Source organism: Lissotriton helveticus, chromosome 6 (assembly GCF_964261635.1).
Source record: "Lissotriton helveticus chromosome 6, aLisHel1.1, whole genome shotgun sequence".
Lineage (NCBI taxonomy): Eukaryota > Metazoa > Chordata > Amphibia > Caudata > Salamandridae > Lissotriton > Lissotriton helveticus.
The window spans coordinates 308,116,180-308,142,966 of NC_136067.1; the positions used below are offsets into that span (position 1 = coordinate 308,116,180).

At 47.2% G+C, this 26,787-nt stretch overlaps 1 protein-coding gene across 1 annotated transcript in view; it reads left to right on the top strand.

Moving 5' to 3' along the window:
• Positions 1–2,710: 2,710 nt before the first annotated feature.
• The window catches only part of NT5C1B (5'-nucleotidase, cytosolic IB), a 143,533-nt gene continuing 119,456 nt past the window's right edge, over positions 2,711–26,787 (top strand). Inside the window, exons 1-2 of the mRNA XM_078647751.1 lie at positions 2,711–3,292; positions 11,552–11,719. Coding sequence (XP_078503877.1) covers positions 3,092–3,292; positions 11,552–11,719 — 369 coding nt within the window. The 5' untranslated portion in view covers positions 2,711–3,091. The remainder of the gene's footprint in view (positions 3,293–11,551; positions 11,720–26,787) is intronic.

A 26,787-nucleotide genomic window follows, 5' to 3' on the forward strand; every position in this document is an offset into this window, starting at 1 on the left:
TTCTCTGCTCTAAATAAAAACAGTACGTTTCTCACAAGAGATGAGCATTCCCAGAGGCTTCTCACCACGTTGTACTTAAACAAGGACATCCCAACTGCCTCAGACTATTGTTTATACAATGTGCCAATTATAGTGCCTGAATAAACTGTGAGGGTAACTGAATTCAATGCAAATGTATTATGAGAGAATCCACAAACATATTCTGTAGTAAAACGTTTCTTCTTGTTTGTTCCTCATTGTTGCATAGCCTGTTAACCATGTACATGCTAATTAATGGAAAAAAACTCTTTGTCTGTAGTCCTATAAAAGCACATACTTTTCCTGAGCAACGGGTCCAATCCGGGACGACCAAAGACTACAAAGGCACTATACTGCTCCCAGACCGAGCTGCTATTGTACACTTGGCAAGGTTATGAGAAACTGGTTTGCGTGCCAACAATACGTACACAATATATTTCTATAATACCACAACAACACAGATTATTCTGGAGAGAGGCATAAAGGAAATTCTAACCAAAGAATGAATGAATGAATGAAGGAACATTTGTAGAGCGCGTGGTTACCCAGGGGCATCCCAGCGCTAAGACACCAGGTAAGCTATGAAAGAATTACTGGAAGAGAAAAGTTTTCATAAGTTTTCTGAACTTAAGATGGTCAGGTTCAGAGCGTATGTGAAATGTAATACTGTTACAGAGTCTGGCACCATTTTATGAAAACAGTCGGCCTCCACTGCGTGCATGTTTGATCTTGGGCACACAGATTAAACGTTTTTTCCCTGACCTGAGGGTTCTGTTAGGTACGTACGGTTGATTCCAAGTGCGGGCCCTTTCCTGCCAATGAATTATGAATAATACAAAGAGCTTTACATTGTACTCTTTGCTGGACAGAGAGCCAGAGAAGAATGGTAGGGCCGGCCTAGCAGAGGAACATTTGGGAATGTTCATCAGCATGCATGCCACACAATTCTGTACGATTTGAAGGCTTTTGATAGTGGCCAGTGGGGCTCCCAGGTATAACGCATTGGCGTAATCAAGCCTCAACGGCACAATGGCCTGTACCACTAATTGTCTTGCTGCAAACGGGAGCATAGGAAGTATCTTTCTGAACCTTCTGAGCAGTCCGTAGCAGTTTGCTGCCACTATACGAGATTGCGCTCTAAAATCCAAGTTGCAGTCAATCCAGACTCCTAGACACTTGACTCGATTCTTTGGGACCAGGGGGGGCCCCTAGGCAGTTAGGCCACAGGTGATCAATATTTGAGGGGGCGGATTTCCCAAAGAGCAAGAGCTCAGTCTTGGATCTGTTAAGCTTCAAAAAGGAGCTGCTCATCCAACCAAAAACTTTCTGAAGGCAGGTGGCCAGATCAGGGTCTAATCGGTTGGATTGCTTTAGGGAGACAATCAATTGAGTATCGTCGGCATAAGAAATAACCTGACCCCAAATGGGAGTACTATTTCTGCCAACGGACTGTAGACATTAAACATCGTGAGGTTCAGGGAAGATCCCTGAGGAACCCCACAAGTCAATGAAATGGGCTTTGAAGAGCACTCTCCTTCAAAAACCGTATAGACCCTATTTTGGAGAAAGGACTGTAGCCACCTAAGTGCCAGCCCTGTCACTCCAGCATCCCTCAGTCTCTGTATCATAAGATGATAGTTGATGGTGTCGAAGGATAAGCTGAGATCCAACAGGATAAGAGCAGCGCAGCCTCCACTGTCAAGGGTCTTCCTGATTTCTTCCACTGCAGCCAAGATGGCTGTTTCTGTTCCTTGTTGGGGTCTAAAGCCGGTCTGCGTAACTTGTAGATGGTTATTGTTTTCCAGAAAAGCAGATAGAATAGAGTTAGTATATTTCTCCACTAATTTGCTGACCCCTGGCAGCAAGGAAATTGGACAGTAATGTCCCCAATTATCTGGGTCAAAGTTCGTTTTTTTTTTTTTTAGAAAAGCCTTAACTCTAGCATTTCTCCATTGCGGTACAACAATCACAGTTTCAAGTGATGAATGTATACAATCAAGTATAACAGGTGACACTACTTCGTAGATTTTTTGAAGAACACTGGGGGTTGGGGGGCAGGCAGCACCTAGGGTAGAACCCGATGTGAGAGCCTAGCATTCTGTGTTCGTTGACCATCGATGGAGGAGTGGGATATCAGAAAATAATAAAGCTTTAGTTTCTCCTCTCCCATATTTACATCCACAATCTCATTCATCCATCCATGATTTTTTTCATCATTTAGATTTTGACCTTTCCTCATTACCGGATTCATTTCTTCATCATACTCCTCCTATTCATCTATTCATTCATCCTGTCACTCTCATTAATCAATCCATAATTCCATCTTCACACTCTCCATATTCCATTTTTCCTCACAGCCACAAAAATACACATCCACTTATTTCTTTTTTTTAAACTCTATCCTTCTCCTTTTGCAAATGTTTGTAACCTGGATTTCCCAAACCCGTATATCTCAATTACATTGTTATCCTTTGCATGAAATTAATACATTTTTGGCAGGTGTGATACGGCTTGGATTTCGCCTAAAAAACACAAACGTCAGAGATTACGTGGCGTAGAGAGCATATAAAAACAAACATTATGTAAAAATAATGCCTTCAGAACGGAAAATAAAAAACGTTGTTTTTCTTTTAAATAAACGAGTTACACGCAAGCGGCGCTACAGTGTAGGCAACCTTCTGTTATGTAAATACTACAACGTCACAGAGAGAGTAGTGACTACTACAGCGAGGCGAGGGAGTGGGGCCCTCGGGAGAACGCCCGATGCATTGTGATGGGAGCAGCTGCACCTCTGGCCCTGTCGCTGGGAGGCCGCGGCCTCAGCTGTCGCCTCTCACCGCTGCAGCTGAGCTCTGCCTGCCCGGTTCAGCCTCTTCCTGTCTAACACGTCTCGGACAAGAGAAGCAGAAATACCCCGGGCGCTTCTCGGCACAGCCCCGGTAACGCCCTGCCAGAGCCAGCCCTGCTTCCGCAATCCTCCCAGCCCGTGGCAGGGCACACCCCGACCGCAGCGCTTCTGACTGAGCCGGGGATCGCAGCGCCTCGCACAGCCCCATTCTCCTCCAGCCGCACCATGAGCTCCTCCGCGCTGGCACCGAAGTCGTCCGTCGCCGACAGCACCACCCCCTCGGCCGGCTCCTCCGGCTTCCTGGAGGTGCCGGGCCAGAAGGACAGCGCACCGGGCCTCAAGCATGTCGCCTCCGAGGGAGAGATGGACTGGCAGGCAGCGAAAGCCTTCTACGAGAGCATGGGCACCAAGAAGAAGCCCCGGCCCGTGAGTGCGGGGAAGACTGGTATTTTGTGGTAGAGACAGAGGCGGTGGGGTGGTATGGTATGGAGGGGCTAGTGAGGGCGGGGGGATGCGGGGCCGGGTGTTGGTAGAGAGAGAACTCAATGTCTTTTATTTCGCAGGTAAGAGAGGTGGGGAGATGTCGTAGTGGAGAAGGGGCGGGGGCTTACCAGTGTAAGGCGTGGGGGGCTTTGAAGGGTTGACTTTGAGCGCATTGAAGACTACATATTTCCAAACGTGCAGGGTGCATGAGCTCAGACGACAGATGCCAACTTTCACTTTTCTTATTAATGTTTTCAGTGTACCTTATTTTGGTGATTCAGGTAGTAGCCTTTGAGTGGTACTTTATTGCGAATAGAACTTATCGACTTATAGATAGTTTGCACTCAGAGCCCCAGGTGAAAAACGTCCCTGTAATTCACTGTTATCTATCTATAATTATATGTTATGTATGGCCCTCAAAATCATCTGCCTCTGCTTTTACCTGCTACATACAGTCAGAGGAGGTATGGAGGAGCTATACATCAATCGCAGCTGCTGACAATATGCAGTGGTGGGGCAGCGGCAGGGCAGCGGCAGGGCAGCAGCAGGGCAGCAGCAGTGGCGGCTGGGGTGGAGGGATGGTGAGGGTTGAATAAAAAAAAAAGAAACTTACCTGATCCTGTGGCCGCCTTGCGCTTTGGTGCTACTCCATTCTCCTACTGCTCCCAGCACAGACCCCCCCCCATCCAATCCAGTTGCTGCTCTTATACCAGGATTTGCCTGAGCGGGCTGCTTTGACGCTCTGCTCAGCCACAGGGAGTCTGTGCCGTTTCATCCAGGTTAGAGAAAACTAAGTGCGCGTCTGTTTGGCCGGCCTAAGACGGCAGGTCAAACAAACATGCGCACTTAGAAGTGCACTTAGCAGTCCATTCCTCCTCCGTCCCATGACCTGCCCCCTCCCTACACACGATGGCTCAGTCAGCAGCTGAAAAATAAAACGATAATAAGATATCGTTATATTTTTCAGCTGCTGGCTCTGAGCCAGTGGGGCGATGCTCCTCCTCCATCGCCGAGGAGCTGCCGCTGGTGTACATAACCTGGCCTCTCCTTCCTGTCCCAATTAAAAACAAGCATTTGCAATGCAATAGGTCTCGCATTTGCGAGGGTTTAACCCTTTGCATGCTGATGACGGAACCGCTCCGTCATCAGCTGCGGGTGCGCTGTGCTGATGACGGAGCGGTTCCGTCATGGCCCGCTCGCCGCTCATGCGCGGCGCGATTTCCGCGCCTGCGCTGAGCGTTCTATTGAGCGGGGCGGGCCATGACGGAACCGCTCCGTCACAAGCACAGCGCAACCGACGCTGGTGACGGAGCGGTTCCGTCACCAGCATGCGCCCGCCGCATTTCCGCCCCGCCCCCTTAGCACTGCGGCGGAATAGCCGCCGCAGTGAAGGGGTTAAGCAATTGGCATTGTAAATGACAATGTTTTTTATTTTTAAAGCAGTTAAATTAAAGACATTGTCATTTACAATGCCAATAGCTTAAACTCTTGCAAATGTGAGACCTATTGCATTCCAATGCTACATCTGTGCCCTATGCAGCCTGCAGGCTGCGATGTTGTCATGACTAGTGAAAATTAGGAAAAAATAAACTTTAGCGATGCACTGCTACAATTAAGACGTTAGTAGTGAACGTCTTAATTATAGCAGTGCATAATTATATATTTCTTTCTCCTAACTTTCACAATGCCTTCAAATACAAAGCAGTGGGGGTGGGGGGGGGGGAGGCAGCTGCCGTGCTGGTATGCCGAACCAAAAAAAAACAGATGGCTGCCACATTTATGCATGGACTGGGTGGGGAGATAATGAGGCCAGCATTGCAGCATGTCCGAGCCCTGGTGGTGGAGCGGACTGCTGATAAAAACAAAATTAGGTCAAGCACGTGAAATGTAAGCATGAACAACATAAGCAGGACTGAGATGAGGGACTGTGAGCAGCAGGCGCCATTCGTGAGTTTGTGTTCATTTTGGCAGCAGTGCATAACAAGAAATGAACGGCTGCCATTTTGGAACCTGAAAGTGCCTTGCGAGGAAAGCATGACATGACTGCAGGATAAAATAATTAAATAAAGTAGTGCTTGCAGGCTAAAAGAGACATACCATGTATCACCCAAGTAAAAGGGCCAGTCCTCATGGGAGGTAACAAATGATGACAAGGTGGTACTAAGGAGGGACTACCAAGCCTAATAACGAATCAGAAGCCAGCATTTACGAAGGACAATGACAAATATGGGCGGAGAGTGGGCGGGACTTCAAGTACATACTCCAATACAGCATGGCTCGCAGAGCAGCGCATGCACTGCTCAGGCTCGACCTAAAAATACATGGTGTCCTGCCTCCCACCCCCATCACTCTCTGTGCCTTACCTCTCCTCTAGAATCTGCTCAGATGGGCTTTCAGAGGGGGCAGCCAGAGCAGCTTGGAATTCCTTTATGATGTAACAACATCTGCTATTCACTGCTGCTATGTCATAGCAGTGAATTACTGGATTTAGAATCCAGGTGTTCATGCTAATGGCACTCTATGAAAGAAGTGCATAACAAAGCAGTAAAATATATGCAATGAGATGACCACCAGAATTTGTCCCCATCTGAGCAATCTAATACCTCAGGTATGTCTGTAAGGTATCTAACCCATAATGCAAAGTGGTCTTGGCAGAAGTCCAAGTATTGTAAATTGTCACAAATGTATGGTAAGTGAAAACCCCGAAATCTGCCACTTTATTCCAATGTAATTGAGCAAGTCTACAGCTCACAGAGTTTATTTTATGACAAATGGATGTGCCAGTGCTGAGCATTAATGATGAAACAGAGGAATGCTTACGACTGGGCGATCCATTTTCCAGTTATATCACATTATCAATAGTGATAATTTTATTGACCAGAAGTGGATAAGAGGCAAACTAGTCCCTGCCAATAATTGAACCTGAGAGCACCAGGCTATGGGCAGGCGTGCAGCAGCTGCTCAGACTACTGAGCTGTCTTAATGTACATTAATATCATTACATCAGCTCTCTCAAACAGAATATTGCTGTCACCTCTTATTGCCTTGAAGTAGCTAGCATTACAGTAGATTATTCCTTAGCGTAGCAGGAAATCACACCGAAACAGGTTGGATATTGAACATAGGCCTGGTGTTTGTTTAGTATAGGGCCAATTCACAAATATATTTGTGGGCGTGGGAAGTAGTACTCTGGTAGTATTACTTAAAATAATCTTTAAAGGGCTTATTCCTTGGCCTTCAAACATCTAAAATGGGAATACTGATATACAGGTAGTACCAATGGAAAGTACATGGTGTCTTCTTTATACTTTTACTAACAGGAAGTTGTACGCTTCAGGTCAAATTTACAAAGGCATTTTTGATTTGAGTTTGCAGTGAGGGCAAACACACATAGCAAACAGCAGGCAACTGAGACTTCTCCTAGGTCCTGTTTTTTAGCAAGTAGCAGTGCCACGCAAGTTCCGCAGTGACCAGCAGAGCAGGTGGTAATGTATTGTCTCCTATGCTGCAAGTTGAGGTTAGCCATCAACAGGTCTCTGAGTCCCCTAGCCTGAGCAGGTGGGTGTGGGTGCTCCTGCCTCAAATGTGAGATGTGAATTAATGTAGCCTGTGCTGCAGGTGCACCCGGGCCGCCTTCAGATCACCCAAGCCCGATGATTCATGAGTATTTGCCAGGCCCATAGTAGCCCCAAATGCTCCAAGACTTAACTTTGGGTTACTTACCCATACACTGGGGCTTGTGCACCCTGCTAGTTGCTTCTTCTGTCACCTCTCATGAGATTTGCACCGCAGGAAACAGTCAGTCGCGGTCCAGCTTGACTCTTTGGGCATTACTGTTCGGTCTCTACCAATTACGTAGGGTACTTATAGTAAATACGTTAGTCAGACACTTGAGCGCGGGGCTTTAGGCCAATACGTTGGCAGGTAGCGGACCCTTTTTTGATCCGCCCAAATACCCCACATTTCTCGTGGAATTCAGTCCACAACGGACAGGCTCAGTTAGCTACCCCATCTGCTTGGGGCTTTACTACACGTAACAGGTTTGGTCCTTTATCTGACCTGAATACGTGTGACTGACTCGAACCAGGAGCTGATCATAAAAATGTGGGTTTGCACAGTCCAAATTGTAGTAGTGATGGCTTTAGTATTGATGATCGCCCTAGCCTTTTTCCGCTTAACGTAGCTAGTGAGTTCCAACCATCAAATTTTTTTGACCAGCAATTAATTCCATCTGGGACTGAGGCTGGGGCCATCCATGGACCCATAGAAGAGGTCACACAGCGCCGCTGTGATGCGAAAACCAGCGAGGCTCTATTATTGCAAGCAATAGTGGAAGTAGATTTAGAGGGGGGTAAAGAGCCAAGGACTACCACGGAGTCATGTAAGATCATAAGCTGGAATGTGGCAGGTTTAAACACTAAATGCCAGGATCTTGTCTGGCGGAGCTTTATTTCTAAGCATCACATCATTGCCCTGCAAGAAACTTGGGATACATCCAGTAACATCTGGTGGGATGGGTATACCAGTTTTACTAGACCTGCTGTCCCTAGCAGAATGGGTAGGGCTAAAGGCGGTCTGGCGCTTTTCTTCGCTTTGGACCTAAAAGGAAGTTTCAGGCAGATTAGGTCCGAATCTGATAACATCTTAATTGTCGAAAGGGTCATTAATAAATCTAGTAGGACCTTATATGTTAACTTCTATAACTCTGGGAACAGTGTCTATGACGGTTGTAACATTGCCAGTTTGGATAGTATTTTAAATACAGTCTTACAGAATATCGCATTCGCTTCTGAGTCTATTCTATTAGGTGATTTTAACATTCATTTATGCAAATTAGCCTGTAAGGGAAGAGGAGTTAGTGAAGATGATGACGCTGCCCCAGTAGTGCCTCATTTCGAACACTCAGTGGAGGGCCAGGAGCTCGAAGATTTACTTGCAAATTATAATCTATATGAACCCAATTTCGGTCTGAGAACGCCAACCTTCACTGGCGGCCACCATGGGACTGTGATAGATTATATCTTTGTTTCTCTTGGCATTTTAACTCGGACTGCCGCCTATCATACGGTAGTAACCCACTTCAGCGACCATAACCCAGTATTACTTGAAGTGGCATGGGGCGGCCAGATGGGTGCTTCACCTTCAATCGTAATACCAGCCCATCCTTTGAGGACTACTGATCAAGACAGAAGAGTTAAATGGGCGAATGTGATCCCGGAAAATTTCTACATAAAATGCTTCCCTAAAATCAAGGACCAGGTTGAGCTTTGTTTGAAGCCTGACACTCAAGGGAAATACCTGGTTTCTTCCTACGAGGAAATATGTGTCCAGGTCTCTAACGAACTTTTAGCTAAACCCTTTCTGGGAGTCCAGGGACACAAGCGATGGTTTGACTCTGCATGCTCGAAGGCCCACAGAGATTTGTTGGTGGCTTTAAAAATCGTTCCGAGAGCGAAAGAGGAAATCGTGAAGCTAAGGAAAATTTACAAGTCAGCCGTAAAGAGCCGCAAAGAATCCATTAAACGTGAAACATGGGATAATCTCCTTTCGGCGGCGGTGCTAAAAGACAGCAGGAGATTCTGGGAGATTATTAAGCAGCCCCTTTTTTCAGAGGACAGCAATGTACCCATGGATTGTGTGATTACTGAGGAAAAATGGTTGTCTTTCTTTAAAAACGTATATGGGGGTGACGTAGCTGAGGAGGGCAATAACAGGGGTTTACTGCCTAGTGGGGTTGCACTTCCTATTGTCTTTAATCCCCAAGAAGTTGAAAAGGCACTTGCAGAAACCACTAAACATAAGGCACCTGGCCCAGATGGTGTCCCGGCCGACTTCTTCATGTATTCGCCTAAAATGTGGTCGAGGGTGTTGTGCAATGTGTTCAATGCAGTTAATGGCAATCCAGCTCCCGCATCATGGGCTATATCTACTATCGTCCCCATTTATAAAAACAAAGGTCAGCGGGACGATCCAGCGTTTTATAGGCCCATATCCCTGCTGGACTCAACCATAAAAATCCTGGGGAGAGTCCTTTTATCTAGATTGAGGGAGAACGTTGAGGGATGTGGTGGGCTCTGTGAACTGCAATATGGCTTCAGAGAGAGAAAAGGTACAATCGAGCAATGTATCAATTTGTATCTACTCATATCTAAGTACACGGTGGCTAAGGAGGGTTCAGTGTATCTCGCATTTATGGATCTCTCCTCGGCCTTCGACCTCGTTAATAGGTCCAAACTATGGTCGACCCTGTTGGATTTGGGCATTGATGAATCCCTGGTCATGTTTATGGCCACTTTGCACCAGGAGCTTTTTGCAGCCGTTCGAGTGTCTAACAACGGCAGGTGTACCCCTTTATTTAAATCCTTGAAAGGGGTACGGCAAGGTTGCATACTGGCCCCCACGCTTTTTACCATCTATATTAATGGCCTGGGGGCGCACCTGCGAGGCCAGGGTACGGACGTTCCACGCGCAGGAGATGCCCAAATCCCGGCACTCCTGTACGCGGACGATGCCGTGTTGATCGCCCGCACGGGTGTTGGACTCCAGGTTCTTCTTAATTCTTTTGGTTCCTTTATGGAAAATCTGGACCTTAAGGTTAATGTGTCCAAATCCCACACGATGGTTATGGGGCGCGAGTGTACGAAGAGAAGACACAAATCATTCTTCTGTAGTGGGGTCCCGGTTTCTGAGGTAACTACATTCCCCTATTTGGGAGTTTTGTTCGATCAAAAAGGTACTTGGGGTCCACAAATAAATGCAAAGAGGTTGGCGGTTGCTAGATCTGCTTCTGCACTCTTGGGCTTTGCTGGCAAGCTGGGTGCCAGGCCCATGGAAGCATTGCTGAAGATCTATAAGTGTAAACCTGTTGCCATTGCTTCTTATGGATCCCCTTTGTGGGGGTATGTTAATCTCGACCCCATTCAGAGAGCAGAAAACAGATTTATAAGATCTCTCCTCTCTGTGCCCCAGTCAACCCCAACCTATTCCATACATAAGGAGGTGGGTTTGCCATATCTGTCGGATACACTAAGTGTAGCACCCTTGATCCTGTGGTTGAAAATGTGGCTAAATGATGACCTTCCATTGAATCATACAATCATGAGGGACGTCCAATCATTGGATAATTATAGTAAAATCCCATGGTTGGCCTACCTAAATAAATCATTCATAGAACTGGGTCGCCCGGAACTCTTCCTCTGCCCAGAAAAAATTAGGGCTCAGGATATAGTCTACACAAAAAAGGTTTTTAAAGAAAGGAAGGAAGCATGTCGTGAGGCAGCCGAGCTGCAGAAACCAGCAGTTAGGGCTCACTACTTATTGGTCAGCGTACCCTATTTGGCACCCTATCTCCGCTTTGTAACAATCCCTTATCACAGGGTTTTATTAACCAAATTTAGGTTTAATCTTATTCATTTTCACCTAGGTTCTTTTAAGGGTTGGCAGAAGCCATAATTAGCCTCCCCATGCAGTTGCGACCATTTCTCTGTGCAGGACACCATGCACTTTGTCATGTTTTGTAGTCTGTACCATGAGCAGAGGAAAAAATATTTGCTCCCCATACTTAAAGAAGCAGGGTTCACACAGGTGCGCCCTGCGCTGCTCTACCTACAGCTCCTGACAAATCCACGAACAGCTTTTAGTCTTGCAAACTTTTTAGTCGCGGCTGTAAGGGCAAAAGCTGTTGGCCAATCTCCGTCTTAAAAAATTTATTTCCTGTAATGAGATCATATGTATCTTTTAACATATAAATGTATTATTTATCTTGTAAATAGTACTTATTATGAACATCAAGTATGATGCTTTTTAGGTATTAGGAAATTCAATGTATGCTTTTTATGTCATGTTTTATTGTTATTGTTTCTTTGTATGACTTTGAATAAGTCGAATAAAGATATTCTGACTGACTGACTGACTGACTGACACTTGAGTGACACTTGTCAAGGGGTTGGAGGGTCACTGAAATATCAGGTTGCAGAGGGCATATATGAATGTTAATGGGTGGCAGGGAGAGCCAGATGTGAGAGAGGGATTGCATGGGTAAGGGGTCATAGAGTTGCAAAGTACAGTGTCCGGAAAGGCTATCAGTGGCAGTGAAAGGAATCTACACTTAGCCGAAGGTGCTAGAATGCCAGTGTGTGACGTCGTATGGTGTGCACAGCCTGAACGTGGACTCTCTTCTAATGCTGTCCCTTCTCTCCTCAGCCCAAGCCGAAGCACGCAGTCACCATCGCCGTCTCCTCAAGGGCTTTGTTCGATATGGTGGAGGAGAGGAAACTGTATGAGGATGAAGGGGTGGAAAAATACGTCAAGTACCAGGAGGAGCACGAGCAGGAGCCTCTGAAACCGGGGCCAGCCTTCCCCTTTGTGAAGGTAAGGAATTGGTGCCGGCTGGTGGCCACCCTCAGTCCACTCCCTCCTCACAGCGAGCCCTGCCCATCTGTTTTATTAGTATGAAGTTATGTTGTCTCAGTCAATCAATAAATCAATCAATCATATAATTTGTAAAGCGCACTACTTACCCGTGAGGGTCTCAAGGCGCTGGGGTGGGAAATACCGCTACTGCTCGAAAAGCCAGGTCTTGAGGAGTTTTCTGAAGGTCAGCAGGTCTTGGGTCTGCCGTAGGTGGATGGGGAGGGTGTTCCAGGTCTTGGCGGCAAGGTGGGAAAACGATCTGCCACCGGAGGTCGCTCTTCAGAAGCGGGGGACTGTGGCGAGGGCAATGTCGGCGGAGCGGAGCTGGCGGGTGGTGGTGTAGAAGCTGAGTCGTCTGTTGAGGTACGTTGGTCCGGTGTTGTGGAGTGCCTTGTGTGCGTGGGTGAGGAGCTTGAAGGTTATCCTCTTGTTAACCGGGAGCCAGTGCAGGTCTCTCAGGTAGGGTGTGATGTGGCTGCGGCGAGGGATCTCGAGGATCAGGCGTGCAGAGGCGTTCCAGATGCATTGGAGCCGTTTCAGGAGTTTGGCCAAGGCTCCTTCATAGAGGGCGTTTCCGTAGTCCAACCTTTGGCGGATCTGATGAGGTGATGGTGTCTGCGGGTGGCGTTCTTGTGGGCTGCGTGGCTGTCCGGTGTTCGTTCACGGAGCCAGATCTTCTCCAGCTTTCGGCAGGTTTGCTTGGAGGCCCGGAGGTCTTCAGTGAACCAGCTGGCTTTCTTGTTGGTGTGACTGTTGGAGGGTTTCTTGATAGGGGCGAGGGTGTTGGCGCAGTTGTTGAGCCACTGTCTGAAGTTGTGGGTGATGGTGTCGGGGTCGGTGGGGTCGGCTCTGAGTGAGGGTGGTGGTTAGCTGATCTTCTGTGACTTTGCTCCAGCAGCGGCGAGGCATCTGTTGGGTGCGGTGGTGTGTGGTGGGTTTCTTGAAGGTGAAGTGGATGCAGCAATGGTCGGTCCAGTGGAGTTTGTTGGTGTGGTTGAAGGAGACGTGGGGGCTGTGGTGACAATAAACTCCCCCACCCTTTCCTTTTTGAGTGTCCTTCTTCATGATCTGCTGGGGCACAGAGTAATATTTAAATGCCAGATTTAAAGAGTATCTATCAGAAAACATAGAGCCCTCTAAATATGAGCAATGCCAAGAGCCAGTTTCAGGAAGAAGTTTCTCTACATTGTATGTTCAAATGAATGACTGCCGTTTGTGGTTTGAAGACAGTATTGGTTTATTGAGAGAATGGTTGGCTAAGGTTGCTGGGTCCCAGTGGGCAAATATTTTTCAGACATCTTATCTAACTTATGGACTTATTTATTTATTATTTATTCACTTGAAAAGTTTCATATAGCGCTGGCTAGACCAGGAGGTATCAGAGCGCTGTACATGAGTTACAGCGAGTTACAGGTTACATAGTTACATCACTTAAATCAGAGTAGGAGGGGGAGGGAGGGAATACACAACGAGAGAATTGAGGAAAACAATGTCAGATGTCCGACTGGGAAGGTGACGGCCGAGGGGGTGGAACCTGGGCCAGACTCCTCTATAGCTGCATGTGACAGCCCCACCGGGCATCGGCCAAGGTTGCTCGTGCATCGAGGTGAGTACAAACAGTTTTGATACCCATGGGATGTCCTGAAACGTCCAACAGAATTTCAGAGGAACATTATTTATGAGTTATATATTGTGCTGGCTAGACCCGTAGGTTTCAGAGCACTTTACATTAGGCTACACAATGTTTTAGAGAATGAAAACAAATACACATTACGTCAAAAATTAAGCAACAAATTGGGAGAGGTAAGAAAGGTGAGACAAATGGAGAGGAGGGGGGAAGAGTGAATGGGGAGGATGAGGGAAAAGACGGCAGGAGAGACGAAAAGACGGCAGGAGAGATGAAAGGAAGTCTATTTAATCAGACGCTTCCCACACTACTACCCGAGCCGTGCGCTTCGCTCCGCACAAGAAAATCTCATGTCCGCCACCAGGTTTAACCTGAAGTCAAAAGGGGGGAAAACCTTAAGCTACCTTGCTATCAAAGCCTGGAATAGCATGCCCAAACACCTAAGACAACAGACCCTAGAGAAACCTTTTAGAAAACTTCTCAAAACGTGGATTTTTAACCTCCCCGACGACTGGACCAAAGCAGCCATCTAGCCTCCCCCTTTCCTCTCTTTGTCCTGGCCTCAGGGATTTTCAGCGCCATGATGCTCCCTCCGGAGCGACCGCCGCGCTTTAGAAATACTCCTTCAAATATCAAATATCAAATAGCCAAAGACTGACTGGGTAGGTGACGTCCGAGGAGGGAATCCACAGCCCATCACCCCAATAGCTGAACAGGTAGCTCCATCGGGCATCAGTCGGATAGCTAGGTCTCAACTGACGAGGGAAAGTCCAGTGGATAGACAGGGAGGGAATTATGAGTAAGGACGGGTGAGGACAAAAGTCAATAGCAGGAAAGAGGAGAAGAGTAAAGAGGAGGGGCTAGGGGGCATGGTGAAGAGTAGAAGGGAGAAAGGGCCAATAGAGAGACGCAGGAGAGTTTGCCCAAGGACCGGCTGGGTAGGTGATGGTCAAGGATGGAAATCCATAGCCCATCTCCCCTTTAGCTCGCGAGGTAGCTCCACCGGGCATCAGTCAAAATGTCTAGGTCTCAGCTGCCGATGGAACCATCTCCGAGTCAAGTGTCATGAAGGGTGGGCAGGAGCGGGGTCGGGTGCGCGCTGATCCAGAACAGGACGATGACCAATGATTTTAGATCAGGAGAGATACTTGAACTCGTGGAACGTCCCACCAGCTCAGTTTGGGAGTGCCCCGGTACTTCAGGAGTCCCCCGCGGCGGTAGTCAGGACTGACCCCAGTCTGACCCCAGTCGCCATCTTGAGGACAGGCACTGCAGCAAACTTAAGTCAGCATAAGAAGACTTTTGTGTTCCTTTTAGCATGCTTTCGAGTTTGTCAAAAAAACAAACATTAAATAACTTCCTATGCCTCTAAATTCCCTTGGTGGCCCCCCTTTTATATAAGATTTCATAAAACAATATTCCCAAGTAAGACAAAACGAAAGGTGAAGGCACAAATAACTAAAGAAGTAATTAAAACAGAGTGAAAACATAATATTCAAAACCCTTCTACACAGCACATATTGCTTTACCCACAAAAATGTTCCCACAGAATTGAAGTTCCTTGTCCAAGATTTTGAAAAACAGTGTCCCAAGGAGGCGGAAGTTCTTTTAACTGTGCAAACAAGTTCTGTAATAAATATCAGACAAAGGGTAAATTTAATAGGAATTCTTCCTTTCTGTGGGTCTCACTTTTGGATATCTGTCAATTGTTTTTTATGCTTTATGAATTTGTGCAACAGCATTATACATATGATTCCGATGACTATTGTTCATTACATAGTATTTTAAGAGATATGGCCACGATCACTGTGTTAGAATGAAATGTTTATTTACCTAATTTCCTCACACACCCCATGCATGTATGCGTCAGATTGTTTAAATATACCCCTGGTAAATATAGTTTCACAGCTATCATAGAAAATACTGCCTATGCGAACGTCATCTACACCGAACATTCCTTGTTTCACAGCAATTCAGTCTTTACAGTCAGTCCTGTTGTCCTTTAGTTTCAACAATTTCTCTCTAGGGTAGCAGTGATTCTCCATTTGGCGCCAATTGCTATTTACAAAACTATACCTTGTTTGCTCTCAAAATGCTACCCTTATCCCCAAATCTGTTTTTTGTGTGAGATTATTATTATCCAAAATGTGTTTGTTAAATGCCCAAACATTTGCCTATTTTTCAACCATCATTGTTTTTAGGATGTTTACTGCATTAAGTAGAGTTTATCTTTGTGGGTAAGTTGTTCATTAGGAGTATGCACAAGAGTAACAACATTTGGTAGGCACCACAAGCGGTATAGAAAATTACTAGATACATTTAACTGTCTTCTGAGATAGCGCGGGAAAGAGCAAACAGTAGGCAGCACTGAGATCCTTTCATTTGTACAGAGTTCTTTATAAAACTTGATGTCCGTTCTTATTTTATATGCATGGCATATTTGTATAAAGCTAAACCCTCAGATGGTATCCAAGCACTAATTGTCAGTAGCAAAGAATCCCAGAAAGAGCAAATACTTAAAACCTCTTTCTACTTGCTAATAGGTTCGGTTTAGGCCACAAAGTTATGTATATCATATTTCAGATTGTGGTTCCCAAAGATGAGAAGGATATACTCCCTCTTGTAATTCAGTTAAATCTTGGGAATTCTAACATTCCTTTTGTAAGATGATCACAACATTTTACTAGGCAGTGACGCTAGAACAATTTTTTCAAATGTAATGAGGAAGACGTCCAAATACATCTGTGTACCAACAGATCTATTATGAATACATTTTCCTTATGAGCTGGGAACAATTTAGCCTCTGGAAGATGGTTGATACATGAATGTTTTTTCTCTTTTCTGCATTTAGCTGGAATCTCCAAAACAGTCTTACATAATAACCACAGGGAAAGTGTTTATCTGATGTGTCATCCCATAACAGGGATCCTAGGTGGCCCCTTAGGTTTATTAAAAAGGTTCTCTCTTCAGGCTATAGCTTTTTCAAGATGCTTTTCGAGCCTTTGATACTTAACTTGTTATGTTGCTATTAAGCAGAAGTTAATTGGTGTTTATTCATGTTTTGATGACCTTATGATTCTGATGATGACCCCAATCTAGATATTTGTGCTAAGGGGTCGAAACGTTGACAAACTTCTGTGTGGACTGGTTTTAAATTTTGATTGTGTCTCTTGATACTCATACTATGAGTGCCATTTGTAACAACATATTGTCACAATCAGTCACATGCATGCATTTTGCATAGAACTGAAGCACACTTTTCAATCACTTTACCCACTCTCACCGTCCCTCTGTAGGAGCACCTAAAAATATAAATGTTGTGTCCTGTAGCGGCAGTACTGGATTGTCCCCAAATTACTGACACTTTACCACCGCCAGCAATCCAGAGAGATTTAACCCCGGGCCAAGGCCCCAAAAGGGACTCTGTTAAGAGGAAGAAACCGGTGGTCAGCACGACTCCGAACACTGGGACTGATCTAAGTTTGGGTGAACAGCTGGAGGCGCTCTTTTGTGCAAGGATCGAGCCCTTGATTACAGATATTGCTAAAGATATAGTGGACACATTGAACACCTGCCTTTCCGGTCTTTTAAAGAAAAGTTCTTTAATAGATAAAATTGTCAAAGACCTTTTTTAATAGATAAATAGATAAAATTGTCAAAGACCTTTCTTCTGTGCCAATGCTACTAAAAGGTGACACTGTTGCCCCTGGTATCAACACTGCTGTCGATATGCCCAATAGAACCACGGACCACCACCCGCCCCTTACTAGGGAGAGAAACGTGCCCGATGGGGCTCGACCTACCAATTCACTGAATACTTCCCCCCGATTGGGGGGCTCCGTACTGGGGAATATAGGGGCTAATACAAATGCTAAGACCTGCCCGAGCAAACCTGCTAACAATAGGCAGTCTAGGGGAAGCAAGCTGCAATTAAATCTACCCCGGAGGCAGCCCCACTAGTAGCTATTTTTATTGGCGTACCTGCTCTAGCAGAGGGCATGGCGGAAACTGCTACCGACCTATTAAGAAAGGCTAGGTCATGGTGTGCAGAAGGTAGCAGTGTGGGACCCAAATAGCAGACAGGGTGTTATCTGCTAACAGGGTGGGTTGGATCGGGAAACGTCTCAAGTTGGTGCAGGGGGACTGTGTAGTAGTCAACGTTGATCGCCCAGATCAGGCTAATAAACTCTTCTGGGACGGTTCCGACTTGGAGGGGGCAGCTCACATGAGACCAGTCCCACTGGGGTTCTTTTATCCACCTCACACTACACAGCGTTGCATTGAATCCCCGGGGTCACCTAGCAGAACCCGGTTTTTAGCAGGTGTCAGGGGTAGACCAGTGAGACTTAGAGAGCACCAAACTAGAGGAAATTTAGGAACACAGACTGCCCCAAACTTGTTACAGACACATACTCACAGGGAAGGAGGTGGGGTAGTATTAAGTAACCGTTTCTCGCCCCTCTCCGATATTGAAGAAATTGATTGACAATCATCCCCACCCCAGACAGCTACCCTGGAGTCTCACAACCCAGGCGAAGCAACAGTTTGCAAATTGTTAACATGGAATGTAGCCGGGATAAGATCAAAGAGGGCTGATCCATCTTGGATAGATTTTGTTAGTAGCTATGACATTATAGCATGTCAAGAAACGTGGGATATATCACCCAATTCCTGGCTAGATGGCTACTCATCCTACTCTATCCCGGCAACTCCTAGCTCTGCTGGTAGGGCAAAGGGTGGCCTTATTTTTCTGTTTTCCCTTAACCTCAAAGGCACTTTTAAGAAAGTCACGAGCATCTCACCGAACATTCTAATTGTTGAATGGACCGCCCCATCCAATAGCAAAACTCTTTTTTATAAATTTTTACAATTCTTGGGATAGGGATAGGGGAAATAATCATGTAGTTGATCTGCAACAATGAATTACCTTGTACAGTCAATTGAATTGCACTAACTTCGAGATAATCTTATTAGGAGATTTTAATATACACCCTTGCAGTGAATCATGTTTTCTAGGCGACCAGGACGGCCAAATGGGCACAGCGACACCCCATTTTGAGCATACTAAGGCAGGAGAGGCTCTTGAGGAAGCCCTTGCTAGTTGTAACCTATACGAACCCTGTACTAGTGAGGGAGGTACCAGAACCATTACATACAAAGGTACTGGTCCTGGCTCCATTCTAGATTACATCTTCATGACCTCGGGCTTACTACATAGAGCATTGTCCTATAAAGCCCTCGACTCAATACACAGTGACCATAACCCGGTTCAGCTAATTATGCAATGGGGGGTCCATCGGGAGGTCAAGCCCTGTCCTTCGGCCATTGGTCACACCTTACGTCTCGTGGACCAAGGGAGAAGGATAAATTGGGCTAAAGTGGTCCCTGAAGATTTTATGGACAGGTTATTGCCCACAATTGAAGGACACATGGCTATCTGCCAGGACCAACAGGCTACACCCACTGAGGTGATGAAGGCCTTTGAGTCTATATGCTCCCATGTCTCTGGAACTCTAAAGGCTAAACCTCTACAGGGTGGGTTTAAACAGCATCGCTAGTTTGATGCCAAGTGTTCCAATGCCCACAAGGCACTATCAATCAATCAATCAATCAGTGACACTTATAAAGCGCGCTACATACCCGTAGGGTCTCAAGGCGCTGGGGGGGGGAGCCGCTACTGCTCGAACAGCCAGGTCTTCAGCTTCTTCCTGAAGGAGAGGTGGTCTTGGGTCAGGCGCAGGTCGGGCGGGAGGGAGTTCCAGGTCTTGGCGGCCAGGTAGGAGAAGGACCTTCCTCCTGTAGTCGCTCTTCGGATGCGGGGGACGGCGGCGAGGGCGTGGTTGGCTGATCGGAGGTGGCGTTTGGGAGTGTAGAAGTTGACTCGGCTGTTGAGGTAGCTCGGGCCTTGGTCGTGTAGGGCTTTGTGTGCGTGGGTGAGGAGGCGGAAGGTGATTCTTTTGTTGACGGGGAGCCAGTGAAGGTCTCTCAGATGTCCGGAGATGTGGCTGGTTCGTGGGATGTCGAGGATGAGTCTGGCTGAGGCGTTCTGGATCCGCTGGAGTCTCTTCTGGAGCTTGGCGGTGGTGCCGGCGTAGAGGGCGTTGCCGTAGTCCAGTCGGCTGGTGACGAGGGCCTGGGTGACGGTCTTCCTGGTCTCGGTGGGGATCCACCAGAAGATCTTCCGTAGCATGCGTAGGATGTTGAAGCATGCCGAGGAGACGTTGTTGACTTGCCTGGTCATGGAGAGGGAGGAGTCCAGGATGAAGCCCAGGTTGCGTGCATGGTCTGTCGGTTTGGGTGCGGTGCCCAGGGCGGGAGGCCACCAGGAGTCGTCCCATGCGGAGGGAGAGGAGCCCAGGATGAGGACCTCCGTCTTGTCCGAGTTCAGTTTCAGGCGGCTGGTCGTCATCCACTCGGCTACCTCTTTCATCCCTTCGTGCAGGTTGGCTCTGGCGGCGGCGGGGTCGTTGGTCAGGGAGAGGATCAGCTGGGTGTCGTCGGCGTAGGAGATTATGCTGAGGTTATGTTTGCGTACGATGGCCGCGAGGGGGCTCATGTAGACGTTGAAGAGGGTGGGGCTCAGAGATGATCCCTGGGGGACGCCGCAGATGACTTCGGTGGCCTCTGACTTGTACGGTGGTAGGCGGACTCTCTGTGTTCTCCCGTCGAGGAAGGAGATGATCCATTCCAGCGCCTTGTCCTGGATTCCGACGTTGCTGAGGCGCCGTACTAGGGTGCGGTGGCAGACCGTGTCGAATGCCGCGGAGAGGTCTAGGAGGATGAGGGCCGCTGTTTCTCCGTTGTCCATCAGGGCTCGGATGTCATCGGTGGCGGCGATGAGGGCGGTCTCAGTGCTGTGGTTGGCTCGGAAGCCGGACTGTGAGGGGTCGAGGGATCCGTTCGTCTCGAGGAAGGCGGCCATCTGCTTGTTGACGGTCTTCTCGATGACTTTGGCTGGAAACGGGAGGAGCGAGATGGGGCGGTAATTCTTGAGGTCGGTGGGGTCCGATAACCTTAAAATGATAACCTTAAAATCAACCCCGAGAGATAGGGTAGTGGTGGCCAGTTTAAGAAAGGAGTATAAGGCCATTGTAAATGGGAGGAAAAATGACATTAAAAAGAAGGCCTGGGAAGATCTACTTTCCTGTGAGGTCCTGCATGATAGCTCACAGTTTTGGGCCGTAGTTAACCACCCATTTTTTTCAGAGGGGGACAATACAGTCACTGAATGTATTATTCCTGATGATAAGTGGGTGAGGCACTTCGGGGAGGTATATGGGAATAGCGAAACTGCAGCCCCGGACACCCTGTGGGAGAAGGGTGAGTGCGCTCCAATGTCCTTCTCACCCGAGGATATGGAGAAAGCAATTGTGGAAACGTGTAAAAAGAAGGCCCCAGGGCCGGATGGCGTCCCTGCCGACTTCTACAGATACTCCCCAAAACTCTGGGCGGGGGTTCTAACAAAAGTGTTAATAGCCGCAAAAGGTAAAGTCTTCCCCAGCACTTGGTCCACCTCTATCATCGTGCCAATCTTTAAAAAAGGCCAGCGGGACGACCCAGGGTGTTACCGGCCAGTTTCCCTTTTAGACTCGGCGATTAAGCTCTTAGGCAGAGTCTTATTATACAAACTCAGAGATAACATTGAAAGGTGTGGGGGGCTAACAAACACCTAATATGGCTTCAGAGAAAAAAGGGGCACGGTGGACCAGAGCTCTAATCTGCACTTGACAGTATCCAAGTATACAGTTGCCAAGGAGGGGTCCTTGTTTCTAGCTTTCATGGACCTCTCCTCGGCTATTGACCTTGTGAATAGGTCAAAACTGTGGGAAGTTGTAGTGCAGATGGGGGTGGACAAACCACTTGTTTATTTTTTGGCTTCTCTACACCAGGAACTATTTGCCCAAGTGAGGGTTACGAAGGAAGGGAGATGTACAAGCCATTTCAAATCGCTAAGAGGAGTGCGTCAGGGCTGCATTTTGGCCCCCCTCCTTTATACCATCTACATAAATGGCCTAGATAAACACCTAGAGGCAGTTGTGGGGGATGTACCGCGTATAGGAGAAGCGAAGATCCCGGCTCTCCTATACGCGGATGGTGCTGTCCTGATAGCACGCACAGGGGTGGGCCTCCAGCGTTTGCTTGATTCTTTTGGTACCTTTATGGACCAGCTGGACCTAAAGATCAATCTGAACAAGTCACATACCATGGTGGTGGGTCGACACAGAAACAAGAGGAAAACTATATCCTTTTTGGGTCTCGCTGGCAAAATGCATCCGCAAGGATGCATGTGTCCAGCTGGAGACATATAGCGATCAGTCTGGGGGGAAGGAGGACAAGAGGGTGCACGAGCTTTTTCAGGCTGGATTCGTGTGCGCGAACGCGCACGTTCCGTCCTGCGCCGCCCTCCCATACTCCCAGCCTAACGCGCATGCATGCACACAGACAGACACACACACACACACACGCGCGCGCACACGCACTTACACAGACACGCAGGCACCCAGACAGGCAACCCCCTCCTCCTCCCCCACAGTCACACACGCATACACACAGACTCCAAGACGCACGCACGCACGCTCACACACATACACAGCCCGCCGCCGCGCGCGCGCACACACACATGCCCCCCCGCCCTCGCAGGCCAGCCACAAAGCCCCACTCACCGGCAGCAGGACTCTTCCTCCCTTCTTCGGCACCAGGGCGCAGGGTAGGCTCCTGCCTGCTCCAGTGCTGCAAACAATCGCGGCTCTTCCGGCTCTTCCGTGGGAGGCGGGGTAGGCTCCCGCCCTCCTACTTCCTGTTTCCGGTTGTCCCGCCCGGCCTGCCTGACTTCCTGGTCGCAGGCCGGCGGCGTAGCGCGGTTGCGCTTCTGGGATGCCATGTAAGTTATGTAAATACAAAACATATTGCATTACAAATGCTATAGGTATCACATTTGCGAAAGTTATAACTATTGGCATTGTAAATGACAAAGCTATTAATTTAGCTATTTAAAAAAAAAAACATAAATAAAAACTTTGCCATTTACAATACCAATAGCTCAAACTTTCCTAATGCGAGACCCATTGCATTGCAAATGCTTGTTCTGTGTATGTTCCAACCTAACAACTTTAGAAGTTGTAGATCTATATTTTGGTCCCTATCATGTATGCACTTCCAGTTGTAGCAGCCAACCCCATATTTCTATCATATGATTGTAGACAGCACCTAAACTTTACATGAACTGATTGTTCCCCCTACTCATTGCTATACTAGAGTCCTGCTCACAGTCTTGTGTCATGCTCACCATGTGCTCTTTCTGTCGTGCTAACATGCTGATTCCGATGCTACCTTCTTGTACCACTTCTCTACTGCTCTGAGTGTGTTTGTCACTGCTTATGTGGTTGTTGTGTTTCTTGGCTCCTGTCTCATCTGGTGCATCCTCCCTGAGTTTTAGCTAGTGCCCACTTGATTTAATCGAGGCTTCACCCTCTTGCTCTGTTCCAACCATTCTCAGACACTTTCCTAACATAACATAGGGTGTATTTATAAAGCACACGCTGACCCAGGAGGATATAGTGGCGCTGAATAACAGATGTTTATTGTTACTCAACTCAATGGTACTCATTTTATCGACCTCAGAAGGATGAAAGGCTGAGTGGACCGCCGGGATTTAAACCTGTGACCATAAGGTCGAACATATGCCCACACAGTGGACGTATTGGTCCACTGAGCCACCAGGCCTAGTGACATATGAAGCAGTGTGACTGGCTATTTTGCACTACTCTGAAGTTCGCTGGGTACATTAAGGTGCAGTATAAATCCATTGCTCTTAACTTCTGTTTCACCACAATTAATGAATGATTCATCTCTTGCACTTTTCTTGTGTAATCTAGAAACATTTGATGGGAGGATGTTTGTCTTGTATGGCGCTTCTATAGAAGAGTGCTGCAGGATGATGTTCCTGTCCTAGTGGTTGAACAGACATGTAATGATTACTCTCGGGGTATCCCCTTGTGAAGGCTTCTTTAGCACTCTGTGCTCTCTTACTGTTATGGAGAACTTGGACAGTCTTTTAAGCTTCTGAGGGTTCAATATTCATTTTTCCAAGAATATTGAACAGTTCTGTTGAAGGCCTGTTTGCTCTCCCTGGAAAGCCCAGAACTTTAGGTTGTTCTTTCTAAGGCATCCCTCAGAGTCTTCGGCCCACTCCTCCAATTTATGCGCCTATATGGTCATTGTGTTCCCCTATCGTGTAACCGCTTTACTTCCTGTTGAAGCAGTCACATTATCTTCCACTTCTGTCACCTGGTCCATTCGTTTCTTCTAATCCACTCGTATGAAAGTGAAGTTGATGGATATCGTGTCTATTTTAGCATCAAGTGTTGTTCTAGACACTTTATTACTGTTATGGTGCACCCTTATCCTGACTGCGAGTAGTCTGTGGCTTGGTTATAAATCTCGGAGTAGTTGTGTATTGCTCTACTTTTTTTTTACTTTGTGGGGCTTTCCCTGCCTTTCTTTTCCCATGGTAGCACTCTCAACATTTAACACAGGATTCACTTATACTATCAATGTCTATGGCTAACACACGCTCCTGGCTGAAACACAGCCCCCCTGTGATGCAGCTTTTTTTTGTTCTTTGAGGAATTACTTTTTTTGGCAACTCTTCCCTTCTGTGCCTATAAACTCTCCCCTGTTAGTAATCTCTGGTTGCAAAAGTCCACTTTTACATTGGACCTTCCATATTATATTTTCTTCCAGAAGGACTTTTTCCAGTCAGCTTTTTCAGGTCCAAAATAGTCTTTTTTTCTCACCCTCGGTATAATAGATTTCCTTCCCTTAGTCCGTGCCTCAACGTTTATTTTGTCTCCATAGTCATACTCATTTTATCCTTTTCGTCATTTCCTTAGCTGTGCTTACAGCCCCATCTCTTGTTAGTCTTCTTTTCATGCACAGTAGACTCCCTTTATCATTGTCCTTAATGAGGCCAGTTCGTTCTCAGCTTTTTTTTTCTCCTCCTTTGTCACTCAAGAGGCGAAATTGTTGCCAGCTTTCTTATTCTCTTCCATTGTAGCTTGTACCCCTCTGCCTGCACCGATGTTCAGTCTCATGCCTGGCCAAGTACATCAACACCATGTGGGTACTCATGCTATGTATGGTTTCCATGCCATTTTTTAGGTCGAGCTAGAATACGCATGCTTGCATGCGTCTAGCTCGACAACTGTAGCCGTCTGTCTCCTGGGAATCTGAGACAGGGGTCGGGCACGAGCGTCGACTTAACCTCGTGGGCGCGCACGCCCAGCCCGGCGCCGTGCACATCCCCTGCCTCAGATTCCCTGAACACACACATACACACATGCACACGCAGGCAGGCACACACACACGCAACAGCCACACACGCACGCACAGACACACATACACACGCGCGGACACAGACACACATCTACACATACACACGCGTGCACACATCCCCCCCTCACGCCCCACTGTCCATGCCTAAGCGCACTAGCGGGCCCCACTCACCGGGCTGCTGTGCGATGCCGAAACACACCCTGCCTCTCCACTTCACCCGGGCCCCCTCCTGGGACCCGGGACTTCTCTGCATTTCCAACGGTACCGCAGGGCTCTCTCTTCCTCATGGGAGCCCCGCATCGACGCGCAACACCGGCCTCTTCCGGCCGCGTCACAGGCTCCGCCCATGTCACGGCCAAGGATGCCTGACTTCCTTGTTTCTTCTCCCTGTCCTTGAAGTTGTGTGTTACGTTTGATCAACAGATAGAATTTAAACCCACTGAGGACTGATTTGAAGGCATGTGGAAGATTTAGCGTATCTGGGCGCCTGACTGGTGCTTCCACTGAACGCGCCAAAGTTAAGTCACCTGCCGAACATTCTGTTCTTCAATAATGCATACATTACGTTACAATTAATGTTTTCTTTTTTGGGTGGCTCAATCGTCTGCGATTGCAGGAATGCCATTGTGGGTAACACGTTGGCTCTTTTTTTTTTTTGCAAGTCACCGAGTTTCCTAAAATGATGACCTGACTGATCAGGTACCTTCACACTCACAGTGCGTCTTTTTTAGGTATGCGGAAGCACTTAAAGTAATTCCACTTGGGGAAATGTCTCCGATGCAAAAAAAACAAAAAAAAAACAAGCCGTGACATTTGGAACAGGCCTCATGCATTGCAAGCTGTGAGCAGGAACGCCTTGCTCGTGTGCGCATCCGGGGAGCTCGGTGGCACGTCACACGAGAAATCCTTCCAGAAGCAGCAACAGCTTTTCATTTTGAGTTCCCACTAACATCAGGTGTCAGTGGACATCTTTGAAAGGTCTCAGTTTTGCCGTCAACTGATCCCATTGTCACGAGCTTGCCCTTCAACCAGTATCTTTAGTGCTGAAATCAGGAATTGCTGAAAATTGTCTTCTTGGCACGTGGCAAGTTGACAGATATGCTCTACCTTCAAAATGTCACTGTGCACATTAATCAGATTTTTGCGTGGAATTTCGGGAGCAAAAAAAAAGAAATGGCATTTTCCAGCGAAAACGTGCACGGTTGTGCCACTTGGCTCCAACTTGCGAGTGTGCCACGTTATTCAGTTAAGATGATTGTTTTCAGGTGTGTGGTTCATGGGAAGCGAAGCAAGCCTGCACCTCGAGAATGCGTTGTCATGTTGTCCCTTATCATGTAAGAATAGAAAGATCCTGATCTGTTTAGTAATTTGCATTTTGGGATTTGTAGTCAACTACGTGGGTGTTAAACTGCAGAGATCAAACCACTGGAACATCTGATGGTAAGTGGGGGTAATTTTAGGTTGTCAAATGAGCTTTAGGACTGGAGCAACAGTATCCTGGACACAAAGAACTATGTGGTGACCCCATATTCGAAGGTTTTACCTATGTCTTGGTTCTGGTTGGGCTGCGTGGAGGTTGACTGGTGTGGAAGTTTTTATTGGGCATATAACATTTTACAGATTTTTTTCTTCCAAAAACTACTGGGAGAGAAGAGAGGTATTTGAGGGGTCATGTTTTACATTCGTTGAGAGATGATGCCTGCAATGCAAGGTCTAAGGTGAATCTTTTGATGCTGGAGTGACATTTTGTGAAAGAGCATGCTGTGGTTAAAAATCTGATATGTGAATTAAGCAGTATCTGAATGGGTGTCAGGAAAGGGGATTTCACAGCTTCAGTTCTTAAATTTCAAGTTACAAAGGACCTTTTCCCGAATGCTTCTGAGGGGGTAGTGCTGACTTTGTCCTCCCTGGCCTCTCTGCAGTTACCTCAGCATCCTGATCTCTGAAAAGCCTGAATTTTACAATCACAAACAAGTGGAGTTTAAAATGGATCAGGTTCTTTCTGCATATGCTCAACAAGACCACACGGAACCCCATCTCAGCCTATCCCCCACCTTTTTAGGTC